Raw genomic sequence first — 26,735 nt, forward strand, 5'->3', positions numbered from 1 at the left:
GATCAACTGATTAGGAGGTCATGACCTCTCTAAAGCTTTAACCCATATTGTGGTTTACCTACAATATCCTATGGATATATCACATACCACAGCCATTGATCTTCCAGTTGTGGGGCACCAGATGGGATGGCAGGGGTGGGGTGGGGTGGGGTGGGAATTAAAATCAGAGAATATGTCCACTTTGGGCATTCTACTGTTATATAGAATGGACCGAAATAGATTTATGTGTTTAAATTAGTGGTACGGCTCGAGGTTGCCAGACTATCCTTTCAAATTAACCTGTAATGGACATTTTCACAGATACAACAAATATAACCCACAAACACTCATAGAATGGTGGTACCCCCCCCCCCCCCCCCCCCCCCCCCCCAAACACACACACACAAAAAGGTGGCACAGCCATGCGTACCTCTCTAAAAACTGGTACAGCCATGGCTGTACCGGCCATATCGGCCATATTTTGTTCAGAGAAATATAAAACAGAAAACATAAACTCACCTCTTCCTCTCTTTTCCTGTTCTGTCGTTGCCGCCAAGTCTGCTGAATACTTTTAGCTGCATGTTTCTTTGAAAACTCTTCCACCTCTCTATCAAAGACTTTTTCAATTGACCCTGATCTGTAAGAAATGAAAGAGTTTGTGCTAGAATTAAAAAAAAAAAAAAAACCCAAAACAAACACCACAAACATTAAACACAGAGATAAAGAATTTATGTTTTTGTTTTTTGGATATTACAAACATGGATGATGATGAGATGAATGGTGAAGCCGCAGTATTTCCATTTCAGTATGGGACTACTTGACAGGTCCGTGCTCCACGCTAGCTGTCAGTTGAGCTATCTCGATATCACCCAAGCCCGGGGTACACGGAACCTGCAGTGCATGCCAAGTAATCATCCCCCATGTAGAGTTATACACTCGAGAGACACACCCATAATCGCACCCGTAAAGTGGGTAAAACTCTTTCTATGTGGCCTTACATCTCCTCATTGAGCCTAGCCGTGCACTCACTCTATGTTGGAGCCGGGATTGGCATGAAAAATCCCCCATTGCCTCAGGTGGGATATGAACCCAGTACCTACCAGTCAGAAGTCTGATGGTATAACCACTATACCACCGAGGCCGGTGTGCGAGAATATTTGAACAGCTTTAAAGTTGCAGACCCTAGTTTCGACAAGTGAAAATGGACACTAAGTTTAGTTAATTTACAACACCTGTAACACATTTGAATAAAGTTACAATAGAGTGAAACAAAAGTCTGTGACATTGAAATGGGGAAATACCTATAAACGAAAAATAGTTGGGGGGGGGGGGGGGGGGGGGGGAGAGTGCACTTGTTTTGAGGACAGGTAATGTGAAAAGAAAAGTTGTTTTTAATTCATGCTTGCATTAAGTGAAAAATACTTGAAGTTAATTCTTATTATTAAAGTTAGTCAATAACTTAACAAAATATGTTTTTAATATTTTTGCTAAGACTTGATTATATTATGTTCATGATTGGTGTACATGTAATTTTTAGTAACGCACTTTAACTAAATCTTATCAAAATGTTACGCTCAGGTGTACATGTCTTGTTGGTTTGTAAACAAATTCCCCATTGACAGCAATAGGCATATTAAACAATGTAAAACATGAAAATATCAAATGAGTTTATGGTATGGATATTATGGGTAAGTTATAGGATAATCCCAAGGATATTACGGGTAAGTTATAGGATAAACCCATGGATATTATGAGTAAGTTATAGGATAAACCCATGGATATTATGAGTAAGTTATAGGATAAACCCATGGATATTATGAGTAAGTTATAGGATAAACATATGGATATTACGGGTAAGTTATAGGGTAAACCCATGGATATTATGAGTAAGTTATAGGATAAACCCATGGATATTATGAGTAAGTTATAGGATAAACATATGGATATTACGGGTAAGTTATAGGGTAAACCCATGGATATTATGAGTAAGTTATAGGATAAACCCATGGATATTACGGGTAAGTTATAGGATAAACCCATGGATATTATGAGTAAGTTATAGGATAAACCCATGGATATTATGAGTAAGTTATAGGATAAACCCATGGATATTATGAGTAAGTTATAGGATAAACCCATGGATATTATGAGTAAGTTATAGGATAAACCCATGGATATTACGGGTAACTTATAGGATAAACCCATGGATATTATGAGTAAGTTATAGGATAAACCCATGGATATTACGGGTAAGTTATAGGATAAACCCATGGATATTATGAGTAAGTTATAGGATAAACATATGGATATTACGGGTAAGTTATAGGATAAACCCATGGATATTACGGGTAAGTTATAGGATAAACCCATGGATATTATGAGTAAGTTATAGGATAAACCCATGGATATTATGAGTAAGTTATAGGATAAACCCATGGATATTATGAGTAAGTTATAGGATAAACCCATGGATATTACGGGTAACTTATAGGATAAACCCATGGATATTATGAGTAAGTTATAGGATAAACCCATGGATATTACGGGTAAGTTATAGGATAAACCCATGGATATTATGAGTAAGTTATAGGATAAACATATGGATATTACGGGTAAGTTATAGGATAAACCCATGGATATTACGGGTAAGTTATAGGATAAACCCATGGATATTATGAGTAAGTTATAGGATAAACCCATGGATATTATGAGCAAGTTATAGGATAAACCCATGGATATTATGAGTAAGTTATAGGATAAACCCATGGATATTATGAGTAAGTTATAGGATAAACCCATGGATATTATGAGTAAGTTATAGGATAAACATATGGATATTACGGGTAAGTTATAGGGTAAACCCATGGATATTACGGGTAAGTTATAGGGTAAACCCATGGATATTACGGGTAAGTTATAGGATAAACCCATGGATATTACGGGTAAGTTATAGGATAAACCCATGGATATTACGAGTAAGTTATAGGATAAACCCATGGATATTACGAGTAAGTTATAGGATAAACCCATGGATATTACGAGTAAGTTATAGGATAAACCCATGGATATTATGAGTAAGTTATAGGATAAACATATGGATATTATGAGTAAGTTATAGGATAAACCCATGGATATTATGAGTAAGTTATAGGATAAACATATGGATATTATGAGTAAGTTATAGGATAAACCCATGGATATTATGAGTAAGTTATAGGATAAACATATGGATATTACGGGTAAGTTATAGGATAAACCCATGGATATTACGGGTAAGTTATAGGATAAACCCATGGATATTACGGGTAAGTTATAGGATAAACCCATGGATATTATGAGTAAGTTATAGGATAAACATATGAATATTATGGGTAAGTTATAGGGTAAACCCATGGATATTATGGGTAAATTATAGGATAAACCCATGGATATTATGAGTAAGTTATAGGATAAACATATGGATATTATGAGTAAGTTATAGGATAAACCCATGGATATTATGAGTAAGTTATAGGATAAACCCATGGATATTATGAGTAAGTTATAGGGTAAACCCATGGATATTATATGAGTAAGTTATAGGATAAACCCATGGATATTATGAGTAAGTTATAGGATAAACCCATGGATATTATGAGTAAGTTATAGGATAAACCCATGGATATTATGAGTAAGTTATAGGATAAACCCATGGATATTATGAGTAAGTTATAGGATAAACCCATGGATATTATGAGTAAGTTATAGGATAAACATATGAATATTATGGGTAAGTTATAGGGTAAACCCATGGATATTATGGGTAAATTATAGGATAAACCCATGGATATTATGAGTAAGTTATAGGATAAACATATGGATATTATGAGTAAGTTATAGGATAAACCCATGGATATTATGAGTAAGTTATAGGATAAACCCATGGATATTATGAGTAAGTTATAGGGTAAACCCATGGATATTATATGAGTAAGTTATAGGATAAACCCATGGATATTATGAGTAAGTTATAGGATAAACCCATGGATATTATGAGTAAGTTATAGGATAAACCCATGGATATTATGAGTAAGTTATAGGATAAACCCATGGATATTATGAGTAAGTTATAGGATAAACCCATGGATATTATGAGTAAGTTATAGGGTAAACCCATGGATATTATGGGTACATTATAGGATAAATATAAATTTGAATATCAAGTAAAAATGGCTGAATTACAAATGAACCAATAGAAAGCTGTACCGTGGAGCTTTCTGTGGTGCTGTTCTCGATGACCGAGGTGTTGGAGGCTTCGAACTTATACTGAAAACAAAAACAAAAATGTACACATCATTACCTTTGTTTTAAAGACACTAGCAAACTGGCCAAAAACAGGCTGATTAATATTAGCTAGAACACTGCATAGGTGCGACAATAAACCATGTTTCATTCACCTAGGACTTATAGTTTGTGAGAAACTGATCTAAATGTGAAACTTTAACCTAAAGGTTGACACCACTGTCGTCAGAAAAGTAATACTTATACCTCTTTTTACTTCTTAAAGACCACCCCTCCAAAAAAAAAAAAAAAAATCTTTAAAAGTTTTAATAAATTTTCATAAATGCAAGTATAAACAAAGTTTCATAGAGCTAGGACTTATAATTGGTGACAATGGAGCTAAATGTGAAAACGTAATGCCGAGCTAAAAGTAAAAGTTAACTCCATCTCCGACACTGTCAGAAAACTAACACCTATATCTCACCTCTTGACTTCGTCAAAGTGAGTGTAAAAGTCCAACGAGGGCAGGTAATATTTTGTTTTCAAAATTTTGATCAGCAATGGTTAAGTGATTAAAAACTTATTAATAACTACTTTTTAATGTTTTAGAATTGTGGTGCAATCTCTGAAATTTGTACAGTAAATCGCGACACAATACTGAACAAAAAACGTTCCATGGAGAGGCATCGATCGATCACACCTCAGATAGGCACACCATTACTGAACCACAACCAACCAATGGCTAAGATAGTTCTGTGATTTGTGCATTAACTTACTCTTTATGACCCCTGTATCGACTTAGTTCTTCCTTTAATCTCTTGATAAGACTTTTCTGTTTCTCTATTTCCTCCAACAGTTCCGTTTCTCGTTCGTCCAACTGGTGAAGTCGCTCTTCCATTGTACCCTGTAGAACTATTTTACCTGCAATGACAAACAAAAAATGCAGGCAGCTCACCTCGTTTCTATTCTGGTAGAATATGTACAAATCTAGCTGAAAAGACTAACCTTAACAAGAATTCCACAGAATTCCATTTACATAATGTTACCATAAATGAATGAAAATTGTGGAATCCAATTGCATGTACATTCCCATAATACCAATCATCAATATCATTTAAAAAAACCCACACAATTAAAACAAAGCATGAACAATGTTCAGGGTATACCTAAATAAGAATACAATTTTCATGTCCAAGTAATAATTAGATTATTTATTAACATCAAATTCTGAAATAATTGGTAATTAGCACTGTCAAAAAGATGATTCTTAAAACATTTTCATGACGTAAAGTTATGGGAATGAAAATGGAGTTCTGTGGAATTTGACGAAAAGTGAGGCTTGTCTTAGTCCTTTAATCTACACCTGAAAATTGGTGTAACCTAAAGGATTAAATAACAAATCACAATACGATCTGTGACACTACAAAATCCTATCTCACACTGTTTAAATGGACACACTAGAATCTAAACCATCAAATTTTTCTCATACTATATTCCGTTTAAATATAACTTTTTCTTTTTTTCTTATTAAAGTAGTGAAAAATATTAATTTCTCACCCGCCACTTCTCCTCTCCTACTGTCAAATGAGATCATTGAAAGACTATCTGTTTCAAAACGTCTCTCTGCTTTTTCCGCTCGCTACAACAAGAATCACAAACCATACATGAATATACATGTAGTCGTGCATAATGAGATAAAACATTACTTGCTAAAAACAATCACTAAACTTTAAAAAAAAATATTAGATTAATAATTATCCCACCACAATGAGGAAATTTTTATGAAAATTTTATAAGAAATATATGTTTTAATTAAGTCTCCATTCAAAAAGATATCCAGTCGCAACAGAGTTAAGAAAATGGGTTTGTGATACAATTGGCATTTTAAATTAATAACTGATAACCAATTATAGTGACATGCAAAACCTATCATGGTTCCTGTTCACAAATCCATTTGTAAAAAATTATATACTATAGTCTGTCCCATCATCGTAAGAGAATGTTTTTTTTGTAAATAATTTCAGTTTGGTTTGAGGCAAGAAGAAAAGTATGGTAAAAAACCCCACCCCAAAACAACTACCTACTTTTGTGTGCAATCTAGAAATTAATTGGCTCAGAAATAAATAACGTGTAGTAAATTCTATAGTATGAAAAAGGCATTCTCTGTTGGAAGGACTATAGGTACATACTACATTGCCATAATGTTATTTTGATACTAATGTCACTTAATGGTTATAATCTTTGATCTCTGACACAAAACAGTATTAGAAGGAAGGAAGGAAGGAAATGTTTTATTTAACGACGCACTCAAGACCTTTTTATTTACGGTTATATGGTGTCAGACATATGGTTAAGGACCACACAGATATTGAGAGAGGAAACACACTGTCACCACTTCATGGACTACTCTTTTCGATTAGCGGCAGGGGATCTTTTATATGCACCATCCTACAGACAGGACAGTACATACCATGGCCATTGTTAAAACCAGCTGTGGAGCACTGGTTGGAACAAGAAATAGCCCAATGGGTCCACCGAAGGGAATCAATCCTAGACCGACCGCGCATCAAACGAACACTTTACTACTGGGCTATATCCCACGCCAAACAGTATCAGAATACAATATCATATATATTTCAAAGTTTATCTTCATCCATCAATTCATTTTGTAAAATTAAGTAAACATAACAAAACTGCACAATACACTGTTCAGTAGCCATGAAAACAATGTTGAACTTTTCAAACAATGATATTTTTTCATATCGATCTTTGCATATCATTACATAATTTTTGCTAAAAATATTACTATATTAACACTTAAAAAAGACAACTTTTTTCAATTCAACCTCACCTTCTTCAACCTTGCAATTTCAGCCAGTAACTCTCGTCTGTTCATGTCCTGGTACTCTCCTGAAAAATAATACACAACACTATAACATACAGATAATAAAACGCTGTCACACCGAACATGCTTCAAGTTATATATAGAGAATAATACATGAGTGGCCGTTAGATACCATTTAACTTACAATGAGTTGTTTTTAAACGAGTGAAAGCAAGTTTGATATGTTTTAATACGTTTGATACGTTTTAAATAAAGAGTTGTAAGATAAATGGTATGTAAGGACACAAATGTATTATTCTATTTCTTACATATCCTCAAAAAAACAGTTTTTAAGCAAATTTTAACATCTTTTTCAACTTAAAAGTTATTTAGTCCTTGCACTTGTAGCTAACTTAAACATCACAGAGAAATGATTGTCAGGTTAACTATACATCACAATGTAATCAATTTCGATTGTGCTGGGGTTTTTTAATTGGATGTATGGCATTGGTGACCTGGTCATCACCAAGGAGTAGCCAGTCGTATGTCTTGAAATTGTTAACACATGTACATGTGTAAACAAGTATGTGTTATCAAAAATAACTAATGATGTTCTCACCAAAAGGGTGTGTAAGAAAACATAATAAAACACTTCTAGACTGTTACAACGAGACTGAGTATTTCTCTAGCCCTCTCAGCTGGCACTAGCATTCAGCCTTGTTGATATAAATGAGTTCTGCCTGTCTGCAATTATCTACCTCAGTGCCATATAATATCCACACAGAGGGTAAGAACTAAAAATAAGAGATATAAACTATTTTTAAACTGGCATCCTGAAATCCACTCCATTCTCCTGAAGTCTGATATATCTTACCTCTTCTTCCTACTGCTGAATCCACTCCACCCTCATGAAGTCTGATATATCTTACCTCTTCTTCCTACTGCTGAATCCACTCCACCATCCTGAAGTCTTATATATCTTACCTCTTCTTCCTACTGCTGGATCCACTCCACCCTCCTGAAGTCTGATATATCTTACCTCTTCTTCCTACTGCTGAATCCACTCCACCCTCCTGAAGTCTGATATATCTTACCTCTTCTTCCTACTGCTGGATCCACTCCACCCTCCTGAAGTCTGATATATCTTACCTCTTCTGCCTACTGTTGAATCCACTCCACCCTCCTGAAGTCTGATATATCTTACCTCTTCTTCCTACTGCTGAATCCACTCCACCCTCCTGAAGTCTTATATATCTTACCTCTTCTTCCTACTGCTGGATCCACTCCACCCTCCTGAAGTCTGATATATCTTACCTCTTCTTCCTACTGCTGGATCCACTCCACCCTCCTGAAGTCTGATATATCTTACCTCTTCCTCCTACTGCTGGATCCACTCCATTCTCCTGTACTCTCAACAGATCTGCCTTTAAGCCTTTGTTTTCTAGCTGTAGCTGCTCATTGGTCTTACTCAGCCTGATCACTGTCTCGTTCAGGGCAGCCACCTTCGTGCTGCTTTCTCGCCCAGACCGGCTACAAATAAGAGAAAACTTGTAAGCTTTTAAAAACTGGTAGGTCACCCTTACAGTTAAGAATCTGGAGCCAATTTCTAATGGTGTAAATTTACATTAGATGGTTAGCTTCATTTAAAGCTGTTGTAGCTACCTCTTAACTTTGAAAACTTGCTTCTAAACACTAATAAACATTAAAATGCTTTTAAAACACTAAAATAAAACATTCTAAGCTAGACCGACGAACATTAAATAAAATCTCCTTCCCCCACAAAAAACCACCACCCACAAAAAAACAATAACAAAAAGGAAAAACACACCCTAAAATCTCCTAACAGTATAATTATTATTATAATAATAAAATATTCTGAAATATCATGACACATTACCTCCCCTTATCTGTGCCGGTGTCTTTAGAGTGCTGAAGGCGATAAATCTCCTGGTAAAACACTTCCATCTGTGCCTTCATCTCGTCAATCTTTGTGGTCTTCAGCTCAGCAGCGAGTTTACTGTGACAAAAGAAAGCAGTCAAAAATTACTAAAAGCAATCAGTAACTGTCATTAAAAAGAGTTACAAGCTGTGAATTAAAGACAGTAACAAAAAATGGGAATCACTTTTGATTCCCTTTATTTTCCAGTCTTAATTTCTCTTTCCCAATAAAACATCTTAAAGTAAAATATTTACCAAATGATCGGCTACTAAAATGGTAGATTAACAGAGAGGAATATAATATTATGTTGTAACAACACATACCCCAAACCACACCACTTGATTCCAGTGTTTTATTGTATATTTTCAACTCATTTAGAAGTTTTATGTGCTCAATACTTGGCATTCAACTTAAACAGTAAACTGGAAGACATACTTTGCAGTTAAGAAAGCTTAATTAAAAGAGTTAACATACATGTATGGATAGAGTGAAATAAATTAGCTATAAATTAAATACTACTTTGTCCTAATAATATACTTGATTGCTCAAAGCATCAAGCAAAGGTTGCTTGTACAACTTGGATTATTGCATTATTTGTAAAAAAAAGAAGAAAAAAAAAGGAAATAATTATTTTAAACCATCCTTAAAAAGAAACAGTTTTATTATTTGGTTAAGTGGCTGCAAACTGTACTCAAGAAATCCTGTTATTGCTACACTTAAACGTTTTTTTAAAATTCTGTTTACATTCTTATCTCTCCTAACCACACAGACTACTACACATAAACATACACATGTGACTGTTCTTTTTCGCGGAGCTGTACTTCCAGTTTCAGTATTTTCTGTTTAAGACTATGTATAACAGCCCCAGAGTCTGGTTTTTTATCACCAAGTGTCCTCCGCAATTCATCGCTCTGGAAAATAAACAAAATAATTAATAAATAATCTGGCTTTATAATGTTTCAAAAACATCAACCATTTATTTTATATTTGATGCAATAAAAATGTGTGTGCACCAGTTTTACTATCTCTATGAAACGAGTTTATCATTGGCAAGGGTGTAGCTTCGTGATAGAGCACTTGCCTTACATGCAATCAATCATAGATCTATCAACTTTTGGTGGATACATCTGTTCTTTTCCTGTCACAACCAGTGTTCCACAACTGGTATATAAAACGCTGTGCTTTGTGCTGTGCATTTATATAGATTTCAGGTTACTATTTATTTGAGAAAACCAATGTAATGGCAAGACATTACCCCCCTCCCTCTCCTCCCCGTCTCGAAATAATAAGTTGTAGTTTAAAATGTGCTGATATGTTGTTAAAACAAAGGTTAATGTCTCTTTCCTTTCTTTATCATTCAAAAGCAAAACATTGACAAATCTTAAATATTAACTTTGTTTAGGAAGTGTTATGAATATACAACAAATAATACAATTATATGTATTAAATGATTAAAGAGAACAATTCCAACTTAGGTTTTACCTTTGAAGGGTTCAGCAGGTTCTCAATTTCTTTTTCCTAAAAATGTAAAATATAAACATTTTTTATTTTCTGTTAAGAATAGAAAATGTACAATTAGATAAGACTACAAATCCATCATTTATTAGCAAGCTAATCAAGTAACACGTCATAACCCCCCCCCCCCCCCCCCCCCCCCCCCCCCCCCCAGAAAATGAATCACTATCAAACAATGGTCACAACAAACCTTTTTAATGTTGTCCTCTTCCAACCTTCTGACCTTGGCCTTCATGGTAGCAAAGTCCTGGTTCAAACCACTGATTTTCTGAAACAAAAGAAACCAAATGACATCAGTCTCTTAACATCTGATGAAGCCTGATTCTAACATATTGTAGCATCTTACTTTATAGTACAAAATAAAATTAGATCAGAATATCAACACTGATATTAACACAGCAATCTAGCCTCTCCATCTTGTAACATTGTTTCCAAAAGCAAAATATCAACATACCTTGCTTGTTTTAATAAATGTGTGAGTTTTTGTTATCAATGTACATACTAGACTGCTTTGATACAACATACTAGATTGCAGCAATGTTTTGTAATCCTTTGTCACAGTAAATAGTGCAGAAGGTGTCCCACGTTTTGACCATTGATGCATTTTATTGGTACCTACATGTAGCTTAGTGACTGCAAACGATCTGAAAAATAGGCATCTCTAGAAAAAAAATTATGTGGTAGATCCATTCTTAATGATGAATTTTTGTTGTTGTAAATATACTTGAATTGGCAGCTTTAAGACACACATTTTAAAATGTCTTCCAAATAATATAACATGAATTATTATAATAACTGCAGTGTTGGTCAATATGTTTAAAAGTAATTTTTTCACTAAATGTCCTAAACATGGATGCTTTGGGAGCACAAACTGACAGAGAGAGAGAGAGAAAAAAAATCTTCTTGAAGTATGTCCACTTTGCTGGAACCATCCAAACCATTACCGGGTAAAACAAAACAAAAACCATGATAATGGTTAGCAGCTGTACGTAACTCATTATTACCTTTCTCAGACTCAGCACTTCATCGTAGTATTCTTCCTGGGTTTTGTAGGCAGGCGTCCCTGCTGAAGGTTTTGCTGCAAATTTAATAATTCAAAATAGGAATCTTAGAATCACTAATGTATGATCATAAAAACTGATTACACTAAAAAAACAAATACTAGTCAATTTATTTCCTGTAATAAACTGGTACTGTTTTGAGCATAAACACCATGGTAATTAAGATTAAATGTCATGGCAATACAAAGAACTTACATAAAACATGACCACGATCATAATAAAACTATTTTTATACACCTTTTCAGGGTTTCTGCCAGAGGGTATGAAGGGTAAAATTACATACCCTGAAATCTGTAAATTAATGGAAACATTTTTATAATTTTTAGAAAGATTAGAATGAAAGAGCTGCTGTTTAAAATTTGTCAAAGTCTATGAAATGCAGTGTCCAATTTTAAAAGATTTGAAGGAAGGAAATATTTTATTTAACGACGCACTCAACACATTTAATTTATGGTTATTTGATGTCAGACATATGGTTAAAAGAGCACACAGATATTGAGAGAGGAAACCCACTGTCACCACTTCATGAGCTACTCTTTTCGATTAACAGCAAGGGATCATTTCAAAGACAGGATAGCACATACCACAGCCTTTGATATACCAGTCGTGGTGCACTGGCTGGAACGAGAAATAGCCCAATGGGCCCACCAACTGGGATCGATACCAGTACCGACCGCGCATCAAGCGAGCACTAAATGATTTGAAACCCACAACCACTTATGATCTGTTTTGTTTTTATTACAAACCCTCAAATTATTTTCTGGCAGAAAGCCTGCTTTAGTTTCATTTACAGTCTCAGAACCGTTTCTTTATGGATCCAGCTATAATCTCTAGAAATTATGAGATAAAAACACAAACCTGTGACATTGTTGTTTTTTCCTGTCTTTTCTATACCGACCACCTGCCGTAAATAGTGTGGTGTACTCAAGTAGGCAAGATTCTTGTCACCCGTTTTCTTCAGACCACTGAAGGTATTCATTGTAGAACTATCTGCAGACAAACAAACACAAAAATAATAATAATTATTAAATGAACCTTATTATTAAACAGACATGATTGTGCATCCTACCGAAAAAAAGAGAAGATTTTACTCGAACATAGAGCGATGTTAATGCAGACTAAGAGATGGCCACTTGTTAAAAATTATAACAAGTGGAAAATAAAAATCGGTAATGGAATATTGTAAAAAGCGAAAATCCGTTTTTTAACAGAAAATAATCATGTCGGTATTAAAACAATAAGAGTATTAAAAAAGAAATTCCCTTCAGTACTGTTTTAAGATCTGAATGAAAAATTAAAATCTAAAAGCAATATAATAAGAAATGCGGAATTTTTTTGTAGTTCTGATGCCCGTGTTCTATACCAATTACTGTCAACATAAAAAGTTGTATCTCTACATGTATAGACAGAATCCATAAAATATTAATACACAATGATACAACTACAAAATCATTGAAAACATCCCTCCACATAAAGCACAGTATTATGACTCCAATGAGATTTATCAAGACAATTACTAACCCTGATTCTACTTTCAAACTCAAGGGCTGTCCGTAGGCAGGTATCATTATTTACAATATTACTATTATAGAATTGTACCACAAAAGTCTGTAATTATAAAATAATAATACCTCCACCGGTTTTTCTAAAAGTATCCAGCCAATATTCAATTGGTGTTTTGTGGCGAGGACTCTCGGAATGTTTTGCACTGCCGATACCAACTGAAATCATAGAAAAACATCAGGTTACATAATGTACTTTAACGATCACCTGTCTCAGGCATGTTTTGTCTACTAACAACAAAATTAAAGAATTACATTTTACTTAAAGGTCTGTAGTGAGTTTACATACACTATATTCAGTGTACAGTTTAAGCTAATTTCACTTTTTTAATCACTAAAATTACAGTATACTTATTAATATTATTATTATTATTTTAAGCTTTTAAAAGAATATTTGTGTATCTAATGCATTTTAACTAATTCTAATATAGATTTTTGCGTACAAAGAATATTGCGTACAATTTTTTTTTTCAAACTGCCAAATAGAATCATGCATGAATGTATTTATTGACATAATGATGCCTTGTATAACAAACTGTTTTTCACTGGTTCTTTTACCCTAATGTATTGCATGTGAGCAGAATAATCTAGTCTATTTCACAGAAAAATCTAGTCTATTTCGCAGAATAAACTAGTCTTTTTCATAGAATAATCTAGTCTATTTCAAAGTATAATTTACAGCATATTTCAAAGAATAATTTACAGTATATTTCAAAGAATAATTTAGTTATTTCACAGAATAATCTAGTCTATTTCACAGATTAAACTACAGTCTATTTCACAGAATAATCTACAGTCTATTTCTCAGAATAATCTACAGTCTATTTCTCAGAATAATTTAGTCTATTTCACAGAATAATATACAGACTGTTTCACAGAATAATATACAGTCTATTTCACAGAATAATCTACAGTCCATTTCATAGACTACAAATTCCGAATAGTCCCGTTAATAAAATTATAATTTCAAAGCTAGCTCACTATGAAGCTCAATATTTTTGACATAACCTCCTATTCCTATTTAAATACTAAAAAGAATTCCACAGTATAAAAGAATATTTAAAAGAATTTAACAGTATAAAAGAATATTTAAAAGAATTTAACAGTATAAAAGAATATTAAAATTAATTTAACAGTATAAAAGAATATTAAAATTAATTTAACAGTATAAAAGAATACAGTGGAACCTCGTTAGTCCGGACTCCAGTAGTCCGGAATCCTCACCATACGGACATTTTTTTCGCAAAACGAAACGACCACTCAGTAAAGTTATTCATTAATCCAGATATATTCAACTTCCGGAACCGGACGGTCATAATTCTGAACCAAATGTAAAAATTAAAGGCAAATTACTTCATTTGACCGGTCGCCGCTGATTGAACATAAAAGTAATCTGCCAATTAACGCTCAAAGAATCGACAGAGATAAAATGGATGCACGGGGTTTCACACTGCAGTTTATTTAACCATTCACCTGTGTCTATTTAGTGTTAGTCGGATAGAGTACAAGTGTTCACAAGTGTTTGTTGTTTTTCTAAAATATAATTTCTTTGATCTGTGACCAGACTGGCTATTTTATTTTATGAAGAAAAAAAAAAGAAGAGTATTTTATTTTTAAAAGTGGGTAACTTTTGATCATACCCTACGGTACCCCGTGACCTCGTTTTGTAACTACCCTCCTAACTTGCCTGTATGATTTATTACTGAATACTGTTCATAATTGTTTTGGTGTCCAGCTCAAGAGTATTGCCAGTCACCCAAAATAAAGACAAAGGAAACGTCTTTATATGTTATTGCTATCAAAACACTGGCTTGCGACTCTTTCACAAGTGCCCCTGCGCGTGCTGTAACCTCACCGTGGTGCAGGGGTGTAACATTCTCTTTGAGAATGGCCAATACAGCACAAAATTAAAATTTTGAGTAAACGTCCGTATCTATCTGTGATATTTGTATTTTTGCACAGTTCTTTACACTGTTTTTATTCAAATCTTGAATTCTTATATTGATGTTGATCATCACTTTATTTGTTTGCATTACCATAGTTTGACACCCAATAGCCGATGTATTTTTCGTGCTGGGGTGTCGTTAAACATTCATTCATTCATTCACAAGTGGAACAATGCTCATTCAGTTTCACACCGGTTTTGAGAGAGTTGTATTTCTGTGCTAGGGGCGGAGGGATGTATCACGTTGGAGTTTATATTATATCAGTAGATATAGCAGATATGAATTATAATTTCGCCATTTAATATGTGTGAAATATAATCTGTAAACATAGAAACTTTAAACTAATAATGATTGTATATAAGTGAGAAACAATATGCATTCCTCAACAACGTACCCACTTTGTGGAAATGAACTCAACCACGTGGCCTAGATTTACAACATTAACCGGTACGACAAAACACGACTAATACAATTTAAAACTTGTTGTCGCTAGTAATCAAACATTTAGTATCAACAATGCAACATGTCTTAAACAGTATTTCATTTTATTTAATCGCATTTTCTAACTTTAAGACAAGCAGTAGACTGGCCTCACGGACATGCAAATAGCACTTATTCACACCACGAGGCGGATCAACAAAACAAAACTGGTTGAAGAAATGTTTGGTTCTAAAAATCAAATGTGTCGTTTTTATTTTGTTTGTGAATCAAGGGAGGTTACTCATCATGTACATTTCAGTAATCCGGTAATTCGTTAATCCTGACGTTTTTTTTAATAACCATACTTTCCGGACTAACGAGGTTCCACTGTATTGAAAATAATTCAACAGTATAAAATAATTTTAAAAATAATTTAACAGTATAAAATAATTTTGAAAAGAATTCAACAGTATAAAAGCATATTGAAAATAATTAATTTAACAGTATAAAAGAATATTGAAAATAATTTAACTGTATAAAAGAATATTGAAAATAATTAATTTAACAGTATAAAAGAATACTAACGTGTCTGTCTCTTCTGAATGGCGTTTATCCACAGGTCTCGGCCACTTCTCGCTGCCGGGACACTGTGAGCTCGACTCTTCCCTGGAGAACCTAATCCAAACCAGAAATGTTTTCAATTATTAAAGAAGGAAATGTTTTATTTAACGATGCACTCGACACATTTTATTTACGGTTATATGGCGTCAGACATATGGTTAAGGACCACACAAATATTGAGAGAGGAAACCCGCTGTCGCCACTACATCAGCTACTCTTTTCGATTAGCAGCAAGGGATCTTTTATATGCACCATCCCACAGACAGGGTAGTACATACCATGGCCTTTGATATACCAGTTGTGGTGCACTGGCTGGAGCGAGGCAGAGGTAATGCGTAATAAGTAAACTTGGTCAAGTAAATAAAGGTTTATGCTACCACTGAATGAATGAATGAACAAACAAACAAATGAATGAATGTTGTTGTTGTTGGTAAGTATTAACGTGCATACATGCCACGAAGGCTTCACACACGCCTGTCATGGGCTTAGTCTCTGGCCTTTGTCAGTGACTGAGTCTAGGACAAGGGGGGGGGGAGAGAATGAGTTTGAAGTGGGCAGAATTTTGAATAAGTATTTAGTTACGTCCAGCGACTGTGCGGACCGACTAGTAGACACCGAAAATGGGCCGTGTTCTGACTGGCTGAATTTCGATTCGATGAATGAATGAATGTTTTACCAAAAAAAAACCCATTCATTTGGCAATTGGGTGTTAACATTGAGGTAATTATATGAATAAATGATTATCATTAAAAACATTTTTTTTTAAATTAAATTAGAACACAGAGTAAACAGGTGTGCAAAAACAAAAGATCATAGCTAAGTATATTTAAAATATATTCTTATGTTACCAAGTCAAATATTAATACACTAAATAATCAAAAACAAATTTCAAACTATTTCCCTTCATTTTTTTTTTTTTACTACTTGTACAATAAATTCATTAAAAGTGTTTGATTTTATTTACTACCAGTAATTACAAAATTAGGTGGACAATTTAAATGCTTTAGGTTATTTCATTATGAAAGATAAAAATGAAAGAATAGTTTTAAAATCAGATTTTTTAACATTAACTTACTTGGTCGCTTGGTATTCCTTGATGCCCTTTTTCCAGATACTAAAAAATAATTCAAAATAATGTTGAAAATAAATACCTTGGGCAACAAAAATTATATTACAAACTTTAATAAAGGTGTAAATGACTGATCATTAATGTTATTTAAAAATAAAGAAGAGTGATAATTAAAATAATAAGCATTAAATGTGGAGACAGCATGCTTATACAAATATCAACTACAAAACTGATAAATGTATATGACAATTTGAAGATGGTTATTTAATTCTATTCTGCACAGAATTATGAACTGTAATCATTAAAAACATGTAAAATATGCTATATCAATGTTATATAAAACCATATTTTCATATAAAAGTAAACAGCAGGTATAAATATATTTGGCTACAAAAGTGATAATAATAACAACCTACCATCTTCAAATAACAAGAAACATTTAAAATAATAATATTTCGTTGTTTGTTCTTTCATCAGTTTAAATTTACTTGTGCTCCTTGACCCTAATTAATGACTCACCTGGTCTCTGCTTTCTTGGTGCTCGATTACGGGATATCTGAACAGCAACACAAAAAAACGTTGATAATTAACAACAAATTAATTCAGTTAAATTCTAAGACACATGTACAGTCTTAACCATATATAAATATTGTTATGTTTATTTTGTTTCGATAATACCAGTTCAATCACACAAATTTGATGGTGGTGGTGATGGTGGTGGTGGTGTGGCCATACCCGTCTGGTTATCACTTTTCAAACCAAAAATCATTATTTTGGTCAAACCAAAGCCACTATATGATACATATTAGCTTGAATGTCCCCCCTCCCCCCCCCCCCCCCCCCCCCCCCCCCCCCCCCCCCCCCACCATCTCAAAATTAAAGAGCCTTTTAGTAAAACAACGCTAAAATTCCCAATTTCAAATCCATGGGTATCAAGTCAAATTTTAGAAATAAAACCCTGTTTAGTAATAAAATTAAAAGTGATTACATTCATATGTAAACACTCTAGTATTAACTCACCAAGGTTTCTGGTTCGTCATCTGAATTAAAATCATCATCATAATGGTTCTGCAAAAAACAATTGAGAAGAGCATTTGATAAATGTACATGTACTAGCTGGTGCATCATACATGTATATACATTTATTATTTATAAATACATCAGGTTGTAATTATGCATTTATGCATGCGAACAGATCTATACTTACAAGTATGTTATAATCACCAATAAGAAGCTGATGACAATTAGCATATAGCTTTAGCATGTTTAAAACCATTTAGTCTACTACAAAGTGTTAATTATATTTAAAAAGATATGGTCTGAGAAAAAAAAGATGCATGCCATATACTGGACATGGTTAAATGTGTATTTTTTTAGCATAAATAGGTGGTGATGGTGACAGCAATAACAGCCAACAATTTATGTCTGCTGCCTACTAATTAACATTCTATACTATATGAAAGACATTGTTATGTGCTGTCCTGTTTGCACTAAAAGATGGGTGTTCCATATCTCTGAAAGCAGGAGGCTCTTTGAAAAATGTAGATGATCTGGGAACATTTTGTTTTCAAAATAATGATTATAGCAATATTTCTAGTTAATAAAAATGTTCCCTGGTGGCCATATCTACTAAAAACAGTCAGGTGTGTAATTGTTCTAGTAAGCCGAGGTCGTAATGGCAGCGGTAGTGACCACTGAAAATGGTTAAAGTACATACGTGTACATACAAGATCCTTGATTATCTGGAACAGTAATTAAAAAGTGTTTATTGCCTTGTTTAAGTATTAATTCATTAATTAATTTATCTAAATTACCAGAATTTTGACACCTACTAGCCGTTAATAATAAATAATGTAAAAAAAAACATTCCTATTTTTTCTCATTTGCTGCTTGTTTATGTTCTTTTGTGAAGGAAGGAATGTTTTCTTTAATGATGCATTCAAAATATTTTAATTATGATTACATGGCATCGGTCATATGGTTAAAAACCACATTGATAATGAGAAGGGAATCAAATTGCCACCACATAATGGGCTACTCTTTCCAATTAGTAGCAAGGGATAGTTTTATATATGCAACATCCCACAAACAGGATAGTACATAGCAGGGCCATTTGTTCAACCAGTTGTGGAAGACCTGCTGAATTGAGAAATAACCCTAACCACTGATGGTGATTGATCCTAGGTAGTACTAAACCAAATAACTTCTGGTTGGGTCAAAGTCTGAGGTGTACCCAACATTTGATAAAGAAGTTAATGCCACAAGTCCTGTGATTGGTGATAAATGTGTGTGTGTGTTGGCTGTAAAAAAAAAATTAGTTTCATCTGGACAAACAATGTATGCAATTTTATTTCATCTAGTATGTACCACTGTGTCAAATAGTCTTGTGCCTGAAACATGTATGAGGTACTTGTAAAAAAAAAAAAAGGTACTCAAATATTTTGCAGAACTAGAGTAGTCATAGATGCTATCCGTCATCTCTAAAATGAGCAGCATGACCCCATATTTTTTCTGATTCACTTTAAGATTGAGGAGCGGTAGCATTTACATCTGTGGTGTTTATGTAGACTGATACGATGTAGGTAGGAGTTTTAGCCACATGTTACTATTGTCATCTATGGGATTTGATTTGGTAGTATACACTCAGCATTTCTGCCAGAAAGAAAATCTTGGGTATGGCATTATGGACTTGAATGCAAACAGTCAACAGAGGGTATGGGGTTAAGGTTAAGAAAATCATACAGTAATGATAAGGGTAATTAATTTTGTGAAAAAGTTAACTTAAAAATAAAAAAATGGGGGTATGTCGCCATACCCATTTTACTCTCTGGCAAAAACCCAGACACCCTACATTTAGATTGATTCCCCCATTTCATTCTAGTGTACCCAGACTACTCTGGTGTTTGACTGCTTGACAGACATTTGAACCACACAAAACATATAATATATAATTCAAACATATTTGGGTGCTGTAGGTATTCTGTCTGTAGTGTGTGTTAATAATTAATATGTGAAATATTTGTTACCAATGAATTTGAAAATGATCTGTGTAAAAGTATTTAACATCAAACATAGCATTATTGTTGTATTAGAGCAGAAATGTTTGCCTACTCATTGGTATACAAAAATCCTGCATTTTCATTGTATTATAATTGTCCAAATGTCCATTTAGCTCTCGAACGGCAGAATACTTATGATCAGTACTTGGACTAAGGTCACTTTTCAGACCCTTGTTTTGGCTTTGTACACAATAAATAAAACACATTCAACAGTAATTTTTTGATATGACATATTTGACAAATAGCACTTTTAATTTCTTTCATTTTTTAAAACTTAAAATTAATATTTTGTCCAAAAATGTTATGAAAAAAAAAAAATACTGACCTGTAAACAGCAGTAATATAGCTAATTTTGAATTTGAATGACATCAATATTCCAATGACATCACTTTGCATCTCCTTACAATAACCATAAACTGGGTATGTGCTATTAAAAATGTTTTGTTTGAACATTACTAATGCACCTGAAAATGTTTGAAGAAAATGTTGCGATTAAAAATTTGTATCTTTTACGAAATATGGATTTCAAGTGAAATTACGGAAAGATATGTTATATTTATAACATTGTGTACTAAGCCAAAACAATGGTGTGCAAAGTGACTGTCGTCAACATTAATCACATTCACAGTCCTGACAGTGCGAGTGTCACTGAGCCTTGAGACCTGTTGTCCACTAAATTTAAATAAATAAAAACATTAAATTTAATACTAATAATAAATTATCCGATACATTTGACTTTTCACATTTCTGATAATGACCTGATTTTTTCGAGGCATGGCTTAAATGCTCTACAAAATCATCACCACTTCTGGTTCAGCCTAGGGGGTCAGTTCTGGTTCGTTCACACCTTCCAAAATACCGGGTCCTGTTGAAACTGGTTTAGCCTATCAGTACGCTAGAATATTATTACTTTCAAAGCAGTCAGCTAATAAAATAACCATAAATATTATGATGCATATAACGAACAAATTCCAAAGACAATATAAACAACTGAATGACAATGTATGACAATCAAAATTCAATGAATAAATTTGCTTCGAAACCAAGCAAATGAAAGCCTGTCATCGCAACGACACACACTGGAAATGATAAATGTTGCGCTAAGAAATAACAGCGCCAGTATATAGACGTAAAACCAATCTACAAACTAAAAAACAAGTTCCCTCGAAACAAATACATTTAAAAAATAATAATTCAACAATAACTTTAATACACTAAGAATTGATTTATAATCCTTTACAACACAATTTCGTGCATTAACATTTATATATATATTCTAATTTTTATTTGTTTTATCGTTTTGAGCTTCAGTTTATAGATTAAAAATGTCTTTGATCACATGACAACCAAGTTTCAAGATGTCGACTGACCTAGTCTTCGGTAAGTTGGGAGTAAAGCGAAACTGGGGTATGGGTGCATGTGACAGTGGTTCATGATATTTGAAGATATAATAAGCGTTGTACTAAAGTATTAACACTTCTGTTGCAGGTTCGGTTCCAGCTCTTTATCGGGAGATTTACGACATCGTGTGTCCAAACCAAGAACATGTGGATCGTGAAATTTTCGTTCAGATGTTATTGAAAACGAGTCTTCCTAAACAAGTGATCATGCAGGTACGTTGATGTGATTGTTTATTTAGTGCAGATTAAACTTGATAAGATAAGATATCATGGTTAATCACTTGATAGCTACAGACCAATCACGAGCAGATATCATTCGTAAGATTGGAGACGGCAGAAGTGGCATACGGGTCTTAGTGGGCGTTTCCAAAATCTGGTCAGCTGCAAGTCAAGTGTGACAGTTGTGTGTGAAGATCTCTGGTAATCATTAATTGCAATTATGCAATATTTTAAAAGTGATTTTATTATTGTGATATTTATACAGTGATTAAGCAGACAGACATGTGTTCAAGTACATTGACATTATTACAGTTGCAGATTTTATTTGTGTTTTAAATCTTATTTATTGTCCGAACCAAATTGTTAACAACTACGAAAAATTACTCTCCTACCTTTAATTGCCATTAGATTTCCTCCAAAGTTTGTCCAGACACAAATCTTGAAAAACCCATTACAATGACACAGATTCCACATACCAGATGATAACCATGTCACCTATATCGACTTTGCTGAGAGCGCATAGGGAAAAAGGCATGTAATTTTGTATCAGCTGCCATTTTGACTTTTTATGGAATATTCTTCAAGAGGGGTGAAAGGATAGGACTTAATCTAACAACGTCATAACATGTTATGATATAAAAGCAAACGTGATGACGTCATATTAATTTTTTTCTTTTTTTTTAAAATTATTATTATTATTGTTTTAATGATTCCACTAGAGATCATCGATTTCATATTAATTGTGTTACATACTTTGGAGGCTTTCACCCCTCTTGAAGAGTATTCCATAAACAAGCAACATGGCAGACGGCAGAAAACTGCATGTATTTTTCCCTATGCAATCTCAGCAAAGACAATATCGGCGACATCGTTGCAGTCTCGTGTGTGGAATCTGTATATTTGTAGTGTTTTTTTTGCGATTTGTGTCTGGACAAACTTTGGAGGAAATCTAACGGCAATTAAAGGTAGGAGAGTAATTTTTTGTAGTTGTTAACAACTTGGTTCGGACAATAGAGATCGATCTGTAGATACCATCATAGGCTGCATACAAATTTGACATCATGAGTTTGCGTTCATTGTTAAAGTGTTTTCAAATAATATCTTTTTTAATGACTAAAATTATTAAATAAACTGTCTTATTTACTGAAATGTGTATTTTTCTGTTTAGAGTATTGGTATCTATATATGTGACTTTCTGATCAATCTAATTGTTTGTAGTAGCTCAAATTTAAACTTTATTTCATTTGCTAATGTATATTTTTTCATATGTACCAAATTATTTTAAGGTAATTTTTATCTTTACCTCTGTGTTAAAGGGAGAGTAAACTGCAGCAAGAGCCTTATGTGTTGGAAAGATGCATACTAGGACCACCAACACATGTAATAATAATAAAAATGTGATTGTTCCTGCTAACTGGGGGCAGTTATTTTCTTATGTTTTTCGGTGCGTCCGGAATTCTAGCTTGGGGCAAAGTGACGTCAGCTCCGACCAACTCCAGTATACACAGTGTAAACAAAGGCAGTCATTTACAACAAGGCGCTTTGCTTTTATCAACCTGACTTCTAAATATATTTCAATTTGCATTAATAGAATGAAATGGAGTTATAGTATTTTTCTCTCTTAAAAAACCAAAGAAAAATAGCATATTATTAGGCCTATTGGTAGGGTACATTGGAGCAAAAATAACCACTCATGATACGGCCAAGTGATAATGTTCTTTTCTTTGGGACTACGTAATTGGTAAGTTTTGTGATTTTTGATGGGAAAGTCTACTTAATCAAGGGTTTTACATAATTATTTACAGTAATAAAGCAGAAGGCTGATAATGACTATATATATTACCATTTTAGGGGTGGCCGCGTGGTTATTCCACAATATTACCCTGTGATCTTAATAAAACAGACATATTTTTTTGTGTGTCTAGACACCTTGACTGGTTACTGTCTAAAATATACACCTGCCAATCGGGAACCACAGGTACAGGCCACGGAAAGAACATACCAATTAACTAAGAAAACACTCCGATTATCATGTCCGTATGTGGGTTAATGTATGGACAAAAGATAATAGTTATTTCAACACTTTGACAGTTGTGGTTTATTTATTAAAAAATAGTATATACTTATTGCTGGCTGGTGGATATTATTACAGAACATTACGATGCATCCGCAAAAATCAGGTATGTTTTGTTTCTTCAGTTCTAAAACCCATTATATATAATAGCCATCACATTTAACCGTTTTATTAATTAACTATACAGTTATACTTGTTGATATTAAGCAATAATATGCATAATATATCGTTGAATATTAATTACCAGTCCAAAAGCCTTGCGCGAGCATTCCTTTAATGTTTGTATTACATGTAATAACATTGTCAAGTACACTGTATGTAATTATGAAGTAAAACAATGTTTGGCACAGTTGTTGCTGTTAAAAGGGGCGGGATTTAGCTCAGTCAGTTCAGTGCTGGCTTGAGGTGCTTGTGTCGCAGGATCAAACCAACTCGGTGGACCCATTCGATTGATTGGGTTTTTTCTCTTGTTCCAACCGTGGTATGTGCTTTCCTGTCTGTGGGAAAGTGCATATAAAAGATCCTTGCTGAAAAATGTAGTGTGTTTCCCCTGATGGCTATGAGTCAGAATAACCATATGTTTGACATCTAATAGCCGATGATTGCATGTACATATATGTAGTTATTAGCCATATTTCAACCAATCAGTGATCAGCTTTCCAGTGCATTCAATGCACAAATTATGTAAAAAAAATAAAAATATATATACATGTACCAACATTCGGTCGGGAAGCAAGTAAACATTTATTTGCAGAAACCTGTTAATGACATCCCTGCATCTTAAAACAAAATACACCAATAGTGTTTTTTCCCTAGCTTGTTTTAGCATGGTGCCTCAATAGTTTAACACCCATCTTGCCTTAATCAGCATCATGCTGCCCTGATATTAAACAAGCCTTTTTCAGTAATTAATTCTAAAATTGCCTTTATAAAACACCCCAAAAAGGTATTATTAATTAATAAAATATGCCTTTTATATCTTTTGCCATTCATTTATTAAAGGCTAAGCAAGCACATAAATTACATTAATGTTTATTTCAATTAATTTTTAATGAAAAACAATTGCCCCAAAAATGGTGAATTTGTTCCAAAAGTGTTTGGTCTACCTTGCCTTGCCTAATTTCTAGGGAAATCACTAATCCAGCTAATTATTGTCTATTTAAAAAATTTATTTCTAAATTAGTTTAAATGTAATACCTAGGTCCCACTGTACATGGAAAGAAGGAAGGAAATGGTTTATTTAACGACGCACTCAACACATTTTATTAATGGTTATATGGGGTCGGACATGTGGTTAAGGGCCACACAGATATAAAGAGAGGAAACCTGCTGTTGCCACTTCATGGGCTACTCTTTTTCGATTAGCAGTAAGAGATTTTTTTATATGCACCATCCCACAGACAGGATAGTACATACCACGACCTTTGTTACACCAGTTGTGGATCACTGGCTGGAATGAAAAATAGCCCAATGGGCCCACCGACTGGAATCGATCCTAAACCGACTGCACATCAAGTGAGTGTTTTACCACTGGGCTATGTTCCACCCCCACTGTACATGGAGTGCCAGCTTAGTTAATGGAAGAATATTACTAAAGAATAGGATTTTATCATTCCAAATGTTGTTTGTTTGGAACAGGCTTATTACTACATGTACATGCATTAGAGGTATGTTAACCCTTTCGTAACGTAAGGACATGCAACATGCCACTATCACTGTACTATAGCTGCCCCTGTCTGTTGCATAAACACCCCCAATAGTATAATGTTCATACCCCATGACGTAATCAGTTTATGTATGACATATTTATAGATGTACTGTTGTAAGTGAGGAATTTACCACAAACATTAGCAATGGTGGAGGGGGGTCTTTTCCATTTTTACAAGTATGCTGGCCAAGATGTTGGTAAGTACTGTGTATAAAATGCACACAGTATTCTAACTCTGGTGCCATATACCTTTAGTTGGACCACGTTTTAGTGCATTTATGAGATTAAACATACTTGTCAGTGAATAGTACAAGCACTACAAGAAGAAACACGATACCGCTAATCCAAAGACAGTCAGTCTTTCAGATAGACGCATCAGGCTTCTTTCTTCCTGTAGCATTTGTAGTAGTCAACATCATATATGTTTTATACCATAAGTGAGCTAAAATATGATCCAACTTAACAATCTATGGCATCAGATATGGGAAGCTGTGTATTTTAGACATAGTAGACCTACATGTACTTACCAACCCATTGGTCGGCGAAATTGACAATTTCAACATAAAACAGGTTAGGCCTAGAAATTGTCCCCACTGTGAAATATACCCAGTGAAATTATAAATCACTTACGAACTCTTGATTTCTTTGATTTGCATGCTGTAGTTTAAGAAAAAACAAACTTTAGAGACATAATTTCACTCTCTTTATGAGCTACATGTATAAAGAAATTAGATGATAATAGCGTGCCATATAACAATGTAAATAAAGTAACCCTGCTTCATGACGTCATAAGGCTCAGTCCATGACGTCATTCGAGCACAGAAACAAAAAGGTTAATCATTAACAAAAATAAATCTACTTGCAACAAGCTTTAGTGAATAAACAAATAATGTTGGTAAAATCATGGCATGGGGGTGGGGGGTTAGGGGGTGGCTACCAGAAGGGGGACCAGGGTTTGGTCTGAGCATTATTAGGAAAAATATATGCAATTGTGGTTTCTTTTCTTCAGTTTTATTGCCCCATGCAACTTTGTACCTTTGATAAATACATACAGCAAAATAACCTTTGAGTCATGTTTA

The 26,735-nt window shown here is 33.8% G+C and overlaps 2 protein-coding genes across 5 annotated transcripts in view; one reads left to right on the forward strand and one right to left on the reverse strand.

The window, feature by feature from the left end:
* The window catches only part of LOC121378318 (IQ domain-containing protein E-like), a 38,627-nt gene extending 17,311 nt beyond the window's left edge, over positions 1-21,316 (reverse strand). For all 4 annotated transcript variants that reach the window (XM_041506432.1, XM_041506430.1, XM_041506431.1 and 1 more), the window contains exons 1-18: positions 21,014-21,316; positions 18,217-18,264; positions 17,716-17,752; positions 17,203-17,241; positions 16,092-16,181; positions 13,210-13,299; positions 12,437-12,568; positions 11,522-11,595; positions 10,708-10,785; positions 10,485-10,520; positions 9,792-9,913; positions 8,961-9,080; positions 8,433-8,593; positions 7,091-7,149; positions 5,797-5,878; positions 5,016-5,160; positions 4,225-4,284; positions 499-616 (exon numbers count right to left, since the gene is read on the reverse strand). In XM_041506432.1, coding sequence (XP_041362366.1) covers positions 499-616; positions 4,225-4,284; positions 5,016-5,160; positions 5,797-5,878; positions 7,091-7,149; positions 8,433-8,593; positions 8,961-9,080; positions 9,792-9,913; positions 10,485-10,520; positions 10,708-10,785; positions 11,522-11,595; positions 12,437-12,568; positions 13,210-13,299; positions 16,092-16,181; positions 17,203-17,241; positions 17,716-17,752; positions 18,217-18,264; positions 21,014-21,031 — 1,509 coding nt within the window. In that variant the 5' untranslated portion in view covers positions 21,032-21,316. The remainder of the gene's footprint in view (positions 1-498; positions 617-4,224; positions 4,285-5,015; positions 5,161-5,796; positions 5,879-7,090; positions 7,150-8,432; positions 8,594-8,960; positions 9,081-9,791; positions 9,914-10,484; positions 10,521-10,707; positions 10,786-11,521; positions 11,596-12,436; positions 12,569-13,209; positions 13,300-16,091; positions 16,182-17,202; positions 17,242-17,715; positions 17,753-18,216; positions 18,265-21,013) is intronic.
* A 297-nt stretch (positions 21,317-21,613) lies between these two features.
* The window catches only part of LOC121379730 (sorting nexin-8-like), a 28,324-nt gene continuing 23,202 nt past the window's right edge, over positions 21,614-26,735 (forward strand). Inside the window, exons 1-2 of the mRNA XM_041508379.1 lie at positions 21,614-21,635; positions 21,744-21,868. Of these exons, the coding sequence (XP_041364313.1) occupies positions 21,614-21,635; positions 21,744-21,868 (147 nt within the window). The remainder of the gene's footprint in view (positions 21,636-21,743; positions 21,869-26,735) is intronic.

Source organism: Gigantopelta aegis, chromosome 8 (assembly GCF_016097555.1).
Source record: "Gigantopelta aegis isolate Gae_Host chromosome 8, Gae_host_genome, whole genome shotgun sequence".
Classification (NCBI taxonomy): Eukaryota; Metazoa; Mollusca; class Gastropoda; order Neomphalida; family Peltospiridae; genus Gigantopelta; species Gigantopelta aegis.